Genomic DNA, 19,738 nt, shown 5'->3' with positions numbered 1-19,738 from the left:
TTTCAAAGTATTTTCAATCATATTAGATAACAGACTAAGAAAGTGGTCGCAAAATGTAAATGTATTAGATGAATGTCAATTTGGTTTTAGTAAAGGAAAAAGCACTGTTGATTGCATTTTTGTTTTGAATAGTATTATAAGTAGAATATTGAATTATGAAAGAAGAAAATGTATATAGCTTTTGTAGATTTTAAAAAGGCGTTCGATGTGGTATACAGAAATGGTATATGGTTCAAGTTAATTTCTTATGGTGCATCATCAAAAATTGTAAATATGCTTAAAGTCATGTATGAGAGTGTAAAAGCATGTGTCAAAGTAAAATGGCAGTTTATCTGATTATTTCGACACATATATGGGAGTAAAGCAAGGAGAACCATTATCTCCTCTATTATTTCTGTTTTTTTTATTAATGATATGCGAATTCAACTTAGCGAAGACACTTTAGATACATTTACTGTTGACGAATTACAGATATTTCTATTGCTATTTGCTGACGATACTGCTTTATTTTCTTACTCTGTGGATGGTTTACAGCATTTGTTAAACAAACTACATCAATACTGTGCAAAGTGGGGTATTATGGTCAATACGAACAAAACTGTAGTAATGCTTTTTAAAAATGGAAATAGGAATGAAAATGTTGATGTATTTTATAATAATGAGAAAATTGAATTTTGTTAAATCATTTACATATCTTGGTGTTACTCTATCTTCAAATGGTAAATTTTATCAAACACAGAAAGCCTTATCAAAGCAGGCAAACAAAGCACTATATTCATTAAATGCCCTGTTTGACAAAGTGCAAATGGATATTTCTGAAAAGATAAAATTGTTTGATGCTATGGTATTACCAATTTTAAATTATGGTTCTGAAATTTGGGGCCTTCATAAAGCTCCAGATATTGAGCGTATTCATATCAAGTTTTTAAAGCAAATATTAAATGTCCGACAACAAAATGTAAATGCAACGGTTTATGGTGAACTAGGTAGATTTCCTTTGTATGTGTATAGAAAAATAAGAATTTTGAAATATTGGCAAAGGTTGAAGAATAATCGAGATTCTTTGATTTATAAAGTGTATGAAATGGTAGATGTTAATGGTATTATTGTGAATAGATGGTCTTTGGAAGTTAAAGAACTATTAGATGATCTTGGCTTCTCGTATATGTGGAACTACGTTGATATCTCAAATGGTCAATTGCAACAATTAATACAAAGAGTAAAAGATCAATATATTCAAATGTGGTATAATAGTATACATAGTATGTCAAAATTAGATACATATTGCTTATTTAAAAACGACTTTTCCTCAGAGAAATATCTTATATGTATTAATAATATAAATTACAGGAATGCATTGTGTAGATTTAGATGTTCTGCACATGACTTGTTGATTGAAGAAGGGCAGACATCGGAATATTGATAGAAAACAATAGAAAATGCACTAAATGTAACATGAATGTGATTGAAAATGAATACCATTTCTTGATGGTATGTCCATATTATAGATCAATAAGAATGGAAAATCTGCCAAAATATTACAATTCTTGGCCAAGTATACAGAAATTTAAAAATTTGATGAAATGTGAAAATAAATGTACTCTTAACAAACTTGCAAAATATATCTATCTGGCTAATTGCAAACGTGGAAATGTACAATTAAACGATGAATTTTAGTAACGTTAACGATATATTATACTTCTATACAAATTATATAAAGTACACATTTGTAAATATGTATTTGTCAAGTCGTTACAATATGTACTTACTGTCTTAACTGTATAATTGTCATAAATATTTATTTTTATAATATTTTCTCAAAATTGTCTACATGAACTAAATTCTTAAAATACAATTAAACATGTCAATCACCCTGTTTATGAAACACGTATGCACTAATAATTTACATATTAATGTATATCCTGTACTATAGATTGTATATATAATTTGTTAACAGCTTTTCGAATGTCTTGTTAATATGTTTCACTTTGTGTGATAAATTATGTTATACTTTTCTCATAATTATGTTACTCTTTACCGCCATACATTGTTACAACGTATTGGCGATGAACATGTATATATGTTTGTGCCAAATAAAATGTTTGTTCTGTTCTGTTCTGTTCTGTATCACATCGGTAATTTGACCATGCTTGAATTTATGTCTTATGTACTAACGTTTTCAATATGGGGATACATTTAGAAATGAACAAGTTAATGTCATATCAAATATGTATCTTTTTATGTAACTAAATATCTTTTTACACGTATATTATATTTATATCTCTACTTTAAACTCAATATGTATCCCCCCTAAAAAATATTTTTACACGTGTACATGTACACTATTTACCTGCCGATGGAGCCGCATACTTGTACTGCGTCGCATTTATACATTGAGGTCATGATTCCGCCATTCACGGAAAGTTTTTAACGGTGTTATTTGATTTCGCCGTGGTTATTTATATTTGCTGTTGGCATCAAAGATAAATAGAGAAAGGGCATTTTAGCAAATTACAAGATTTTCTTGATACAACTTCATGTAGATCTACTAATTAATTTTCGTACTTGTACATGTATATCTGGTTTCAAGTTCACAGAGTACAATTATAAATAGATCTACATTTATTATACAAATGAACATGTATTATTCCCCGCGAATCACGGCAAATGTTCACGGCAAAATCGCCGCAAGTTGAATTTGCGGCAATTGTCTCAAGTTGCCGCGAATTCGCTCGCGTTATAAAGCATGGGAGTTCGCCGCGAATACACGAATTGTGCGGGTTTCGTGTGTCCAGTACTGTAAGTCAATATTTGACCTAAAGCGGAGTACAAATACAAAGATAAAGAAGGAAATTTGACGGGAATTTATAAATTCTTCGACTAACATGGAATTTTGCGTAAGTCATAATGACTTATTGAGAGTCAACAGTATTTAAAATGTGAATTCATTCATGAAATTAGTTTATGTGATTTATAACACTTTCAACAATAATATAAAATCTGACATACCTTGTCATTTCATATAATTATAGAGAATATTATATATAAGAAAGGTAAAAACATTCAAAATACAAGTTATATTTAACATGTTATATGCGGTTAACACAGATTTTGCAGTATTTTATCGTCATATTTCTACTGCGTTACTAACCACAGTAACTTGGGCTGTTTTTGCATATGTTGACCACTTTTTGGTAACTTTCGTGGATTGTAAGTGCCGATTGCAATTATTTTGCTTTTAAATATATTTCCAAAATTTTCATGAAAATTAACATGAATCTGGAGGCATGCTGCTTTAATGAGAAATAAAGTATCTTTATGTAAAAATGAATACATTTATCTAGTGTCATATCAATAATGCCTCCATTAAAATAGTTTCAATTTCAGAATTCTAGGATGGAAATCAAAGTGCTACATCACAGTCCAATCATGTTTGGGTTTTATGGTACATCAACAAAAAAAATGTATACATTGTGTCAATTCAAACTGTAATATGATTTGCTATCACACTGACATTTTCTAAATTATCTCTGAAAGGCAAAATAATAACATACATAAATATATGAAACAAAACTTCCAGAAAATGTTCAAACACTGGACAGCAATTGAACAATAATTGAAAATATTGCAGACTCTTGTGTCAATTTGACTTTCATACAAATAATGGAGAGCCCAACATCTCTCACAATCCCAGGTAAAAGTTTTAGTAGTATTCAACCTTCTACTATAAAAGAACTGACAACAGGTTTACATATGCAATAAAAGTATTAACAAGCTTTCTTAAGCAGATTGTTTTGTTCAAAATTATTTCTTCCCTATTAAACTTATTTTATCCATCAGCTGAATGATATCAAACATATCTTTGTCAATAATTGAAAGTTTGTAAAAACTAGGATGAAATGGTATCTCTACTTCCTCCATTTGGTCACCTTGTTTTTTTATCAAATGTCTACTTGCTTCATGCTGATAGAGTTTCAAAGCATCTTCACCTACAATTTTATGAAAATTTGACAGTGGCAATTCATATTCAAGTCTGTCTCTGAATTTCTCACCAAAGACATCTGATACTTGATAGAAATCAAAATTTAAAGCCAACCACACCAATACCAGAGTTTTTATGCTCAATGACCCATTTGGACAAATAGGTATGTAATTACTTTCAAGGAGTACATCTTTGCTACAACAGTACATGTAGATCTTAACCTTTTCATGTGTAGCTAAAAAAGATGGAATTAACTCATCTCTATCACTTTCCTCACAGAATGCATTTGTAATTGTCTGTGCTATAGCTTGAGCCTCTGCTTCTTCTTGCCTACATAACTGTTTGTCACCTGCCTTTTCATGACATTTAACCTCAACAAATGAAAAGCTAGAACTTGAACTAACACTGGCATCGGAATCACTGTCGTAATGTTCTGCTTGATGTCTGGTTGATCTTCTAGCTTCATCATATTCTTTGTTCACAGTGACGGTACATTTATTTAAAATCATATCAGCATTACCATGCCAAACTTCAATATTTCCTGAAATGGTAAAATAGAGGATACTGAATGAGTGTAGGTTTAATACTAAATGTATTGAAATAGTTGAATAAAATCATATTGTTTTATTCATTGAGTTCAATAAATTTAGTATTGAATCTACACGAATATAATATAATAAAATATTATATTTATCACATAATTATAAAAAATAAGAATGGTAAACTGAATGACGCGCCTATAGTGTAACGCCCTTTAACGCTATATTTATATATAGCGCAAATGACATCACGTCAAAGTGTTATAACACTAGTGTAATATCGTTTTTATTAAATGGCTTTATTACACTCCTTGTTTGTGATAAGTAAAATTTTTCTAGACTATGGCTCACAGAAGCCACATACTGTCACAGTCTTGTATATTATCTAGCAACAAGAAACATGGCGATGCCATGAAACCAGGTTTTCAATACTCACTGTTATATACACATATAAGGAAAATCAATGACCCCCTGGGCCGGGGAAAATTTTGACCCAAGGGCTTACAGTTTTAGAGATAATGTTTTTATTATGTACATATAACAAGAGCCACCGCCGGGCGGGGGCAACGCTCGACTTTTTACTTACTCTAAAAGCAAACAAAGAAATGTTTGAACAAAATCTTAACGTTTCCTTTTTATAAAATTAATCGGTCTGTCTTGTCACAAAAGTTTTGTCTATATATTTTGTATATATAAATATACTAAATTAAATATATATATAAATAGAATCACGCAATTCTATAAATAGAAAATTCTATAAATAGAAACATGCAATTCTATAAATAGAAACATCAATTCTATAAATAGATACACGTGGGGGAGTCACGTGGTGACACGTGGTGGTGGCATGTGGTGGAGTCACGTGATTGAGTCATGTGGTGGTGTCACATGGTGGAGTCACGTGGTAAAGTAACGTGGTAGTGTCACGTGGTAGTCACGTGGTGGTGTCACGTGGTGGAGTCACATGGTGGAGCAACTACATTACCTAAGTAGCGGATCCACAAGGCAATAATTCTACATGCCAAATATCTTAACTCTGGACATTTTAGTTTTGCAAAATTACAAAATTTTTAACATATAGGGCTATAATTTGAACAAAATTGGTAGAGGTCCACTAGACAATGTTTCATACCAAATATCTAAGCTAAAGCCTCCATGGTATAATAGAATAAGTTTTTTTATATTGTTTTTACTATATAATTATAAGGAAAATCAGTGAACCCCTGGGACGGGACCAATTTTGACCCCAGGGCTCTTTGAAATTATGAGAGTTCTTATTTTGACTGTTTTAGCATGCGCTGTTTGGCGCTACATTGTGAAGTCACCTAAACAAAACTTTAAACGTCTGTACAGCGTTATTGACCGAATTAAAGATGATTTTATTGGCGTTCGGATATATTTTTTTCGATCATTATTTACCATTCTAGATAGTATTCAAAACAAAATTCAACAAGAAGTTGTTTTTTATTTATCAGATTTTTCAAACAAAATGGTGCCGTCTATGTGTCTGTTTGAAAATACAGAGGGAGGAAATAAGAATAGCGAGTGCATTATGGTAGATTCTAACAGTCGACCCGCATTTTTCACTATTGAATACAGAAGAACCGAAAGTGTTAAAGTAATGTTAAAGGTAACTTGTGTTTAAATGTCAAACAAGATTAAGAAGAGGTGATGACAGAATTAGGTATAAGAGCGCTCCAGACGACCAAAAGTAGCATGGCCGAAATATTGTAGATTGCGTTACAACACTTTTTGAACAAGCAATTATCATAGTATTGCAAGCAATCCATAAGTCCCCTACCGGTAAGAGCCCAAGCAACATTCTGAAGGGCCATTGGCCATTAACTTAGGTTCCTATTTTAAGTAAATTTGTTGAAAAAGTTCTTTAAAAGTGATCACAGGAAACAGTTTTTATGTACAGACAGACGGACTGAAAGACACTCTAAAGTTATTTTTTAAACATCCCTGTTATCAAAATATAACATTTTTAAAATCCTATCATGATTGAAGAAGTTGGAGTAAAAATTACCAATTTGTCAAAAAAAGTCTAAGTTCAAAAGGGGCATAATTCTGGAAATAGTCTTGCTAGAGTATTGAACACTCACAAAATTTAATGTTGAGTGATAATAAGAAACATTTATATGAAGTTTGAAGTAGATACATTCAGAAAAAGAAGTTATTAAAAAAAACAATGTTTTTTTCATGAAAATTTCAAGTTCAAGGGAGGTAATTCTGATAAATTTTGTGCTAGAGTTGTAAACCTTGTCACATATGATGTGGTTGATGACAAGCAACTTATATTTAAAGTTTGAAGAAAATACCTTAAGAAATAAGAACTTATAGTGAAAAAACTTAAAAACTAGAATCAGAAATCTTGAAATTCAGTCTATTTGTTGCCATAGCAACCAGAATTTTCAACATAGGAAGATAAAAAAAGGATGTGCATAATTTCCATACTGCCATCTACCCATATGTCAAGTTTCATAAACATATTTTCAGTACTTTTTGTGTTATCACTGGATCCAGGTTATGTGTAAAATTTGCCATATTTTCAGTCTATTTGTTGCCATAGCAACCAGAATTTTCAACATAGGAAGAAAAGAAAAAGACGTGCATAATCTCCATACTGCCATCTATCCATATATCAAATTTCATAAAAATATTTTCAGTACTTTTTGCGTTATCGCGGGATCCAGGTTATGTGTAAAATTTGCCATATTTTCAGTCTATTTGTTGCCATAGCAACCAGAATTTTCAACATAGGAAGAAAAGAAAAAGACATGCATAATCTCCATACTGCCATCTATCCATATATCAAGTTTCATTAAAATATTTTCAGTACTTTTTGCGTTATCGCGGGATCCAGTTTTGTTGACGGACGGACAGACGGACGGAGGGTAAACCTAAAGTCCCCTCCGGTAAACCGGTAGGGGACTAAAAAGGCAGACATCTCACACACAGTATGGGAACCAGTGAAATCTTTATTTTTAAATTATAATTTTAAATATGAAATTCATGAAGTAATAGCAAAGGAACATTACATGTATGAAGTATACGTCAGACAGGTACCATGGCTGTTGAAATTAGGGGACTAAAAAGGCAGACATCTCACACACAGTATGGGAACCAGTGAAATCTTTATTTTTAAATTATAATTTTAAATATGAAATTCATGAAGTAATAGCAAAGGAACATAACAATGTAAAGGACAGACATGGCTGTTGAAATTAGGGACTAAAAAAGGCAGACACTCACACAGTATGGGAACCAGTGAAATCTTTATTTTTAAATTATAATTTTAAATATAAAATTTAAAAAGGAACATTATGAAAGTTACGTCAGACAGGTACCATGGCTGTTGAAATTAGGGGAACAAAGGAACATAACATGGGAAACCAGTGAAATATTTTTAAGTTCATACAAAGGAACATCAGATACGTCAGACAGTACCATGGCTGTTGAAATCGGAAGAAATTAAATAGTTGGTAAACATGAATTTAATTTGACGGCATGGACGTTGTCAAAGTGCTCCATGATGATGTATATATAATTATGTTGTATGTAAATAATTTTAAAATACAAACGTACGTCACAGTTCAGTAATTTTTGATAAATGTGTTCGCTAGATATGTACATTTATGCTGATACAATTTGTACAGCGTATGTATTGTTTTACAATAAAAAATGAAAATGTACATGAACTTTCCGGACATCCCTCGTAAATATTTCAAGTTTCAAACCAATATCTTAAAGGGTATAGAATATAAGTGTGGTGGTATGATAAACTCAACCGAAAGTGTGACACAGACACCGACGCCAATTTCAGTGAGTACTGAGTAGGATAGCTCTCCTTATTATATTAATATAAAAGTCAAGATAAATATGTATGGGTTTTAGGACACAACAAATTTTGCACAATCTTTATATAATTATTAATATTCAAATATATTTGAAGAGTCAGTACTCATTGATATCCCTAGTACTAACTGACTGATAATTTTCAAATAACTCAACCAAGAAGCATACCAAAACTCACCAAATGATGTATCTGTAAACCTAAGCTTTTGACCACATGATGGACACTTCCTTTGTTGTTCATCTTTAGGAAAGTGTTCATTGTCAATACCATACTGGTCAGTATCAGGTAGATCAGGAATCAAAGGTGCAAAGAGATGAACAGCAAGGATAGCCTTCACCTCCACTTCATTATCCATTTCTGATAATTTCAAAATGCATTTTTCATGTTTGTCTGAAAATATAAGAATAAGTTTTGGAAAAAAAGCTGCAAATTCTTCTGTGCATCATTTTAAACAGCAACATTCCTTAGCTAACTGGATTGTTCTCTGACATGAAAAGAGAATTCAAAGACTCTGACACTGCTCGAACCTACTACGGAAGAGGCAAATGGTTTGAAGACAATGACCTTGACCATTCAAAGGAAGAATCCAGGATTTCTGGTTAGGAGGGGGCGCAATGAAATTTCTTGTTTTAACAAATTTTAATATTCTTATTTGACCTCTTGTGACCTTGACCTTAATTTTGGGCAAGACATTCAACATGGAGAACATTTGTGCTAAGTTATTACCCCAAATGACCCATATTAAAACTTGACCTAGAAATCATCAAAACAACCTTTCTGACCAATTTCCAGGATATTTAGCTCAAAACAGTAGCCTTTAGTGCGTTAACAAGGTTTTTCCATAGTGGGGCTGTATGACCTAGATTTTAACCCAAGATGACCCATATATGAACTTGATGTAGAAATCATCTAAACAACCTTTCTTATCAATTTATAGGATATTTGGATCAAAACAGTAGCCTCTAGAGTGTTAACAAGGTTTTTCCATAATTGGGCTATGTGACATTGAGTATTGACATTTTCACACTAGTCGTTTTGCTACCTAGCATCTGGAGATAACCAATCTTCTAACTTGACCTGTATTTCATTGAGACAAACATTCTGACAAAGTTTGAAGATGATCCAATGAAAACTGTGAGTGCTAAAGTGTTTACAACCAAATTGTTGACGACGCACAACAAAATAAATAAACCTTAAATTTAACAAGAGCCACCGCCGGGCGGGGCAATGCTTGACTTTTTACTTTCTCTAAAAGCAAACAAAGAAATGTTTGAACAAAATCTTAACGTTTCCTTTTTATAAAATTAATCGGTCTGTCTTGTCACATTAGTTTTGTCTATATATTTTAAATAGAAACACGCAATTCTATAAATAGAAAATTCTATAAATAGAAACACGCAATTCTATAAATAGAAACACGCAATTCTATAAATAGAAAATTCTATAAATAGATACATGTGGTGAAGTCACATGGCGACACATGGTGGTGTCATGTGGTTGACACATGGTGGTGTCACGTAGTGGTGTCACTTGGTGAAGTCAAGTGGTGAAGTCACGTGGTGAAGTCACGTGGTGGTGTCAAGAGCCCAAGTGTTTGATAAACAACAAGGTCTTGTCCTTAAGTATGTTCTGTTATAATATGAAGTTAATCCCTTCAATAATAGCAAAGTTACAGCCAGTTACAGCCAAAACAATGAAAATTTCAATAATTTGAACTTCAAAGTCAAGGTCATTAATGAGTGAAGGTCAAGGTCTTTCTGGTTATTTTTTAAGGGATATCCTTGAACATTATTATGTTCAAGTTTGAAGACAATCCATTCAAAAATAACAAAGTTACAGCCAATAACAGCAAGAACAAGCAATTATCATAGTATTGCAAGCAATCCATAAGTCCCCTACCGGTTAAAACCCCAGCAACACTCTGATGGGCCATTGGCCATTCAATTTTACCAGTGGATGAATGACATGAATGAACTTATATCTTTTGAGTTCTAAGTTTGTCTATATCATAGTAATGTGTTAAGTTTCCCTGCCTAGTAAAGTAATTATGTTTATACAACCTTGTCATATTATTATGAAGTGGGATTTTAAAGTAAATCCTATAAGGAATGAAGAAGTTGGAGTGAAAAGTACCAATTTTTCGAAAAAGATCTAAGTTCAAGGGGGAGATAATTCTGGAAAGAGTCTTGTTAGAGTATTTAACCTTCTCAAAAATGTTGAGTGATAATAAGAAACAGATATATGAAGTTTGAAGTAGATACATTAGGAAATAAAGAAGTTATTTAAGAGTTGTTAACCTTGTCACATATGATGTGGTTGATGGCCAGAAACTTACATTTAAAGTTTGAAGTAAACACCTTAAGAAATAAAGAACTTATAGTGAAAAAGCTGAAAAATTTAAATCAGAAATCTTGAAATTCAGGCTATTTGTTGCCATAGCAACCAGAATTTTCATCATAGGAAGAAAAGAAAAAGATGTGCATAATCTCCAGACTGCCATCTACCCATATTTCTATATTTATTTTCGTACATGTGAAACAGGTAAGAATTCATTATTTTTGTTATCATAAATACTTTTTAAACCGTAAATCAAACCTGACATGGCCAATAAAAAAAATGCAAATAAATTGGGTCTCCCTAATTACCGACAAGAACCGTCAGGAACAGACAAGAACCGACAAGAGCTTATATATTGCAAATAAACACGTACAATTGTGTTTTTATGATTATTAAACATGCAAGGCATATAAATTTTCATATATGATAAGTTTTTGATAAGGTTTCTCATGTCTTTTTTCTAGAAAATTAAATATATGTGTACTGACAAGAAAAATTCGAATGCAACGCGTTCTGTTACTGTAACGTTGACATTGACAGAAAAATTTGTTATTTACATAATCAGTTGCAAAATTTGTGTTTAAAATATCTTATGAACATGTTTCAACATTATTTGTAGTCATAAATCAGTTTTTCATTACATTGCATGAATGTATATGCAATCAACAAGAAAAAAAACCAGGAATCAAGTGTAATGAAGATTTACCGACAAGAAATTGAGAACGAGCTGTAGTGTAGAAAGTACATGTATATAATCCATTTTTATGTTGTTATAACTTTTAACACTTTCAACTTTCATATTTTATGCGTATAAGATGATACAATAATGTATTTTATAAATCTATTACCGACAAGAAAAAAACAGTGATCATGCCAGGGTTTTTTTCCAGGATTTTGGGAACATGACCCATACCCATGGAATTTGGAATTTCAGCGATGTTTTGTTAAAATTTGGGAAAAATTGCATGACTTAAATTTTGCAGTGATTAAATGAATGCAAAGAATAACTGACTAGGAAGGCATCTTCAAACTATTAAACACCATAACAGTGAAGAAGTCCTTATTTTCTAAGATTTTAGAATTTGTTATTAAATATTTTTATTTTGTAACTTTCAATTGGGAATTTTTTCCTGTGGATTGGGAAAATTATATACTATTTTCGATTGGGAATATGACCGAATATCGGCTATAAAATAAGGCAAAAAAAATCCCTGCATGCGTAATGAAGATTTACCGACAGGAAATTGAGAAGTTTTCACAGCTTTGATTAAGTTAAATTGCTCAAAGCTAACTGAGAGAGAAACACACGCGCACAAGCTTTAATTGAGTAATATCAATCAATTTGTTTGAGCAATCGATTTTTAAATTTTCACTTGAAAAAAACATTTTTATTGCCCTGAATATGTTATATGTATATATGCTAATAAAATAATTAAATTGAATCTTTTTGTCTATTATTTTATTTTATTTCTTATGTTCTTATTGCATGCTTTACCGGTGTATTTGAGTAAAAATTGTAAATGGATTATAATTGGATAATTTAAATGGCAGGTATGTAAAACTTTATCTATGAAATTTATTTTGATACAGTTATGAATGACTATATATCAATTTTAAACAATTATAACTGAACAGTTTCAATTTTTCATTGTTATATCTTGCCTGTACACAATGTCTCTTTAAAGAAAACCTGAAGAAATACATGATAATATTTCTTGTCAAAACTGTAGACATGAAAACATTTCTCGACGGTACTTGTAGACATGAAAACATTTCTTGTCGGTACCATAGCAGGCTGTCAACCAGGTCTTATCCAAAATAAAGGAGGAATATAGGAATATTTTAGCAGGAAATATAGGAGTTTTTGGACCATTTTGAGGCAAAAAAATAGGAGTTTTCAACTTAAATTGTTTAACTTACCAATGCTTATATAAATGTAAATTACTAAATTATTCTTACTTTTACACATGCTGTTTCTACAATAAAATGTCTACCGTATAAGTGAAGGAAACCATTAGCAGGCTGTCCAGCACCTTCCGAGATAAAATTAGGGCGAATTTTAGGGTAATATTTCAGAAATTTTAGGGCTAAAATTAGGAATTTTAGGGTACAGTACTGGACACGCGAAACCCGCAAAAGTCGCGTTATGCCGCGAGTGTAGTCTATGTCGCGACGGGACACTTCGCGGTAAAACATCGCCGCGTGCAAGTTCGCCGAATTTCGTGGCGGGTCACGAAAAATCGCCGCGATGTATCGCCGTAATTTACGGCGAATCTTCAGCAATAATTGTATTAGAAAGTACTACTTGGTCCTTAATTCCCGTGATCTTTAATTTTGAAAACTTTAAAAAAATCTTGTAAACGTCTTGTATATTTATAAATATTTAGCATTTGAACATGTACAGCGTATACATTTTGTATATTAAAACAAAGCAATCAGGTGCTGGTGAAAATTAGTTAACAATAAAACGAGATTGAAATTACAAAAGGTAATTGGTACTACATCAAAGAACGCACGATAACAAATTGTCCAATTGTTATTTTGATAATAATACAAATGTAATTAAAATCCATTGTTTACTTTCGCACATATTCTATTTTTAGAACAATGCAAAGCGAAATTTAGCACCGATTCACAGGTGTAACTAATTATTACGTCTAATACGCTAATTATGATTGTTGAAAATTGTAAAAGTTTTATCACTTAAATTGACATTCTTTACCTTCAATTTCACGAGTACAAAATGCCAGGTGCATGAGTAGGTGATGAGAAATGTAAATAAAATATCACAATCAAAATGCACTTACGATTAATAATATGTCAATAATTGACACAATCAATATATCCAACATTTTTTTTACTTGAGCAATAATTAAACATGTGTAATCATTCCTTGACAAAAAGAAATGACAGTTTTTTTTTTTCTGATATATAAAAAAGAGGTGAAAGTCAATCGAGTGTCGGCATTTCTTTGATGATTCGGCAACAACTACAGGTGTGTAAACATCAAAGATTCACAGATTCTTCAGAAGAGCCGACCAGTCATTTGTCAGAGGTCATTTCGTGTGTAAATTTTGTATTTATTATTTAACAATGGAAACATTATATTCCTTTTATTTATGGATGCTTCTTTTTGCACGAGTGTTTTTGTGTCTTTTAGCGCTATGGAATTTCAACAATCGGCGATAATTTTCGGTAACTAACAATTAAATATTTTAACATTTTTAAAACAGGGGTGCAAATATCCGCCATTCAGAAATTATAGCAGACAAATCTTGCGTGTGTTATTTTTTACAAACGTGTAATAAATTGAGTAATGATCACCCGAGAGAACGAAATGTCCCGGTGATCCACTACATTTAGAAATGAACAAGTTAATGTCGTATCAATTATGTATCTTTTTATGTAACTAAATATCTTTTTACACATATATTATATTTATATCTCTACTTTAAACTCAATATGTACCCCCCCCCCTAAAAATAGTTTTACACGTGTACATGCACACTATTTACCTGCAGATGGAGCCGCATACTTGTACTGCGTCGCATTTATACATTGAGGTCATGATTCCGCCATTCACGGAAAGTTTTTAACGGTGTTATTTGATTTCGCCGTGGTTATTTATATTTGCTGTTGGCATCAAAGATAAATAGAGAAAGGGCATTTTAGCAAATTACAAGATTTTTTTCTTGATACAACTTCATGTAGATCTACTAATTAATTTTCGTACTTGTACATGTATATCTGGTTTCAAGTTCACAGACTACACTTATAAATAGATCTACATTTATTATACAAATGAACATGTATTATTCCCCGCGAATCGCGGCAAATGTTCACGGCAAAATCGCCGCGAGTTGAATTCGCGGCGATTGTCTCAAGTTGCCGCGAATTCGCTCGCGTTATAAAGCATGAGAGTTCGCCGCGAATACGCGAATTGTGCGGGTTTCGCGTGTCCAGTACTGTACGTAATAGAAATTTTAGGGCTAAAATTTGCAATTTTATGACTAAATAAACTAAGGTCCCAAAAGACCATGATGTGGGCTAACCTTTGCATATTTGACACATAAGTAACTCACAAATAATGCTCTAGTTTAGTTTGAGCAAAGGTGCTACCAGTGTGGACTCACTGGTCAACTGCCTCCCCTGCGGAAATGGTCATAGTCAAATCATGTTCAAACCATATTTTTTAAAATGGCTGAACATGTCAAAAAGAACATGTTCTACCTATGTTTTAGGAATGTTAATTTTTTTATAACCACAAGTGTCTAAAAGGAATTCTTATACAGTGAAATTCTGGCACAATGCAGCTTTTGAATATGGACAAATGAATTTTTTTGTAAAAGTAGGTAAAAAGTAAAAAGGCATTTGCCTTAGTACAGTCATTTGAATAAATGGGAAGCATCTATAATCAACACAAAGAATTGCACATCAAAAAAGTTCATCACACATACCATTCAATTGCAGTTTATCTAGATCACAAAATTGCAAAATGTGTGTACATTGTAATTGGAAATGAGCTTTATATTACTGAACTGCCAAATTATTTTGAGTGTGATTAATTATATGAGTCTGCCTTTTCCTAAATGGGACCATATGAATGAAAGAACAAGAACTGAATGAAATTGATAACTTTGTGGCAAAATAAGCAATTTCTCCTACAAAGATACGAAAAGGATAAATAAGTATGAGGGAAAGAATTAATTTTTCAAAGTCTATGTTAACCCATTCAGTACTTTACAATGTTGTTTTGATATTATGCAGATTTAAATAAAAGAGTTGTGAGTAAACAAATTGTACATTAATTTTTGACAACTATTTATACATGTTTTTAATTAAGATTGTGTTACAACAGCTTCATAATGATCATTTTCAAATATGATATGATATAAATGGACCACTTCAGAAATTTGGATAAAATGAACAAACATAAAATTCAAGATATCTGGAGTTGGCAAAACAGTGTCAAAATATTCCAGAATAAGTGGACTCTTATGGTTATGATTTGAGTTTCAGGACCATGATATGGTAGTGTTTTTGCTGTTAACTGTCCACATGATTATCAACAACTGCTTTGATTATGAAATAGCAATGTTACTGACATAGTCAAAGTAACTTTTAGTTGAAACGAAACCATTTCAATGTCATCAATTTTGAGTTGGCAAATCATGGCCAAATCATTTTTGACCATGTTCAAAACATGGTCGACTTAGTTATGTCCGTGATTATTTTGACAGGGTTACAAGTTATAAGTATGTTTATAACAAAAGATAAAAATAATTAGAATTTCAGTGAAAAAAATAGGGCATTTTTAGGAATTCCCTTCCAATTTTTCACTTGTTTAGGAATTTTAGGGATGCTGGACAGCCTGCATTAGCTTTGAACCACAGCATCAGCAGAAAGTTACAGCAATGCATGACCATCATCTAAATGGTCACCTGAAATAAAGTTGACATACTGATGCACTGCTTTTCATGGTGACCATGCAGATGGCTATGTGGAGCACAGCAGCCTTGAGCATAGTAATGTGATGCTGATGCAGGCATACACATTCTCTTACCTGTAAAATACAAAAGGCCAAAAGCAGTACCAAAATTTAAATCTCTTTGAATTCCTCTGCAATATATTTTAAAAAAATATAGGAAAAATATTCAAAATATAGGAAAAATAGGAGGTTTTTTAAAATATAGGATTCAGACCCAAAATATAGGAGTTTTATAGGAATATAGGAATTGGTTGACAGCCTGCCATAGACATGAAAACATTTCTTGTCGGTAGACATGAACACATCGGTACAGAAATATTGCCTAAATGCAGGATATTTTGTAATCAATGACAACGAAATAATTTTGAATTATTTATTGAATATAGGCTGTTTGAACATGTTTAAAAACCTATGCAATCGCTGGTAATACTGAAATTTCTTGTCGATAGCTGCGAATCTTCTCATAAGGTTTTTATTAATAATGATATTCATAATTAAATTAGAGTACATTTAACGTTATAGTTATTATTTATAATACAACATTTAAAAAAAAAGTTGTGATTTAACAGTTATATACAATTCTTAATGTAGGCCTAATATCAATGATACGAAGATGGCCGAGTTCTTGACGGCGAGAACTGAGACTGACTTCTTGTCAGTATAGATATTTGCCTATAAACATGGTTCAGAACGAAATTATTATGTTTTTCACGTTAAGAATATTAGGAATTGTGATTATTAAATGATGAATAAGTTAAAATAGTTCGTATTTTTCTACTTTTACTTCTTGTCGGTTCCTGACGGTTCTTGTCGGTAATAAGTGAGACCGAATAAAATTGTTAACTTTCCTAAAAATATGTAAAAAAATGGGTGTGAACCGTCTGAGTACTGAAATGTCTTGGTGGTGAAACATCTGAAATTCACGCCAGACATAGCTCCATCACTATACCTCACCTTGACCACTTCGTTAGCACTTTGTGGTCAGGTGAGCTAATAATACATTGGCTCATTTCCACCTGTAATAAATTGTAAATAAATTTCAAATTTAATAACCATTTATAAGATCTATACTGATTTATTCCTTTATTTTTGTTTGGGATTGGTTAAAACTGAATAAAATAGATTCTATACCATAATCTTCTGTCAAATACTTCTTTATACTGGCTAATGCACCTTTTTTGTTATCATCTAAAATAGACGCATCTGGCCTTTGTTCGTCACCGCCTCCTTTTTCAAGTCCCAAAATCATATCTAAAAAAGAGTCCGTTGCTTCTTTAAAGATAAATGCAAACGGTATTCCGGTTACGGGTACGTTATTAGACGGCCGTGTACGGTCAATCCATGCTTTCCCAAATGGAACAGATGTTCTTCCATTGCAATTCTTGATAACTATTGGACGTAGCGCTGAATTACCGAAAAAAAGATATGTTTCTGGCATTGAAATAATAGAAGAATAGTTCGCCATGTTCAAGGTACAAGGACACTAAATTTGAGGATGTACTATTCGCCGGACTCCCTCGGTAATTCCCGGTCTCTCAAACTAAATACCGCATTCCGGTATATGCCGGACAAGGCGCTAGTCGCAGAGGGTCTCAACCCGGTACGGAATTAGACCCAGCCCATTGTAGTCTAGAAAGTAGTTCTTTAAAATTATGAAATGGCCCAATTTAAGTCATCTCTAGTTAGATTGTTCATAATTAAAGTGTATTTATTGCATGTGTGTAGTTTTTGTGTGTTATATGATGACTTTAAAAGTTGTTTTTTGTGTATTCTCCAGGAACTCATTTGTTGGTGGAAGGATTAAAGATGTACTACCCACCAGCTGTCAGGAGTTTTTAAAGTGGTGAATTTAAACAGTGTTACAACAGAATGAAGATTTCTGAAAAAAGTAGATGGCTAACCTATTATATTTTGGGCATCATTTGACTTAGATAGTGTTAATGTTTAAAGTTGAAGACAGTATATAATTCATCAAGAACATTGGAATCAAGAATTAAACCTCAAATTTGACTGATTTACTATAGAACTAATAGTACGAAAATTCACCGGGCCGAGTCCAGAGTGGAACAGAAACAAACTTCGATGTATTTAATGAATCCAAATAAAAGTGGTCTAAAAAGATAATAAAATAATTATACATCATATACAATACATAAAATATAATAGCAAAATACAATGAAATAACAATTTATACACAATCGACGCGGAATAAAAAAAAAATATACAAAAATACATAAATAAGATATACAATCAATATCTTAATTTTAATACTATTTCTTACCACAGCGTCTGTATGAAGATCTTTACTTATGAAATTATTTAAATATGAATTGAAATATAGAAAGCAGTAGATCAAATGTTAAATAAATTAACTAGTATTAACACCGATTTTATGTATGATAATGATTGAAAAAAATGTAAGAATCAGCGAGAAAAAAACCCAAAAAAAACAACAAAAAAAAACAACAAGATTTGTCGATTTAAATTGATCGTCATTTCTGTAAGCGACTATATATCTATCTAGAGGTGAGTGCTCCAGTCTAGTATGGAGTTAATCCAATTTGACCGGTGATATTAACTAGAAGCCTGCGAATAGTATCACACTTTTATTATCCGGTTCCTCCCGGTTTTAAAAGTACATAAATTGTTTGATTCCGTCTGGGACATACGATAAGTATATCACAGATTCCGTTACAAATCAATAAGATTTTTCACCAAAAAAGGAATGTTGATCACTTAATTAGTTTGGTTACAGTACATCTAACACATATCATCTGTCAATTTTATTTATCATTATTTATTATACATAAATTAAGATGCAATTCTAATAATAACAATAGAATATTCCTTTCATTTTATTAATAAATATCAGATAAAACAATACTGGTAAATATATACATTGTACAATAGATGAAAAGAGATTCATTTCTATTATCTTATAATATGACACAATCAACTTTGAATGATTTTATTTCATTTGTTATTTGCGTAAGTAAAAATATCTTGGAAATCATTACTGGTTAGTAGTTACATTAAATATAGTTGTGCATAGTGTCAAAGCGACAAATGGTCACGTAAACATTTTTGTATTGCTGTCGAGGCAGACATATTATCATATAAGTTGTATACATGTATATTTAGCTTCATAGCCCATTCAAAATAAAATTGACTAACGTCTCGGGCAATATTAATTAATGTTATTGTCACAGGGTGAGAAAAAAGTACAGCCTGACCGGGACTCGAACCCGGGACCCTCGAAATACCGTACCGCGGCTCTACCGACTGATGAGCTAGCCGGCCGCTTACACATTATCTCCCCTAAATAGTGAACAGTTCTGAACCGTGACATGTATACGCCCCTGCTATATTGAAATTCGTCCTCGAATTTCACAGAGTTACAGAGCAATGTAAATTAAACTCTGAGCTATATCAGTCACGGTCCCCCGTTTCGCGCCCAAATCCCACAGGGTGAGAAAAAAATGTGGCAGCATGACTCGGAAACCCGGGACCCTCCCGATCAGAATAATTGCTCT

General features: G+C 32.1%; 1 protein-coding gene across 1 annotated transcript; it reads right to left on the bottom strand.

Moving 5' to 3' along the window:
* Positions 1 to 3,468: 3,468 nt before the first annotated feature.
* LOC132739383 (uncharacterized) lies at positions 3,469 to 17,707 on the bottom strand. Its single transcript, XM_060727072.1, has 3 exons — positions 17,337 to 17,707; positions 8,558 to 8,770; positions 3,469 to 4,523 (listed from the first exon to the last, which is right to left on the bottom strand). The coding sequence occupies exons 1-3, from the start codon at positions 17,668 to 17,670 to the stop codon at positions 3,805 to 3,807; spliced, it is 1,266 nt and encodes a 421-aa protein (XP_060583055.1). The 5' UTR covers positions 17,671 to 17,707; the 3' UTR covers positions 3,469 to 3,804.
* Positions 17,708 to 19,738: the final 2,031 nt, after the last annotated feature.

The sequence above is a fragment of the Ruditapes philippinarum genome, unplaced genomic scaffold (assembly GCF_026571515.1).
Source record: "Ruditapes philippinarum isolate M1 unplaced genomic scaffold, ASM2657151v2 ctg5622_1_1_1_1, whole genome shotgun sequence".
Taxonomy (NCBI): domain Eukaryota; kingdom Metazoa; phylum Mollusca; class Bivalvia; order Venerida; family Veneridae; genus Ruditapes; species Ruditapes philippinarum.
This window is presented reverse-complemented; position numbering and strand designations above follow the sequence as displayed.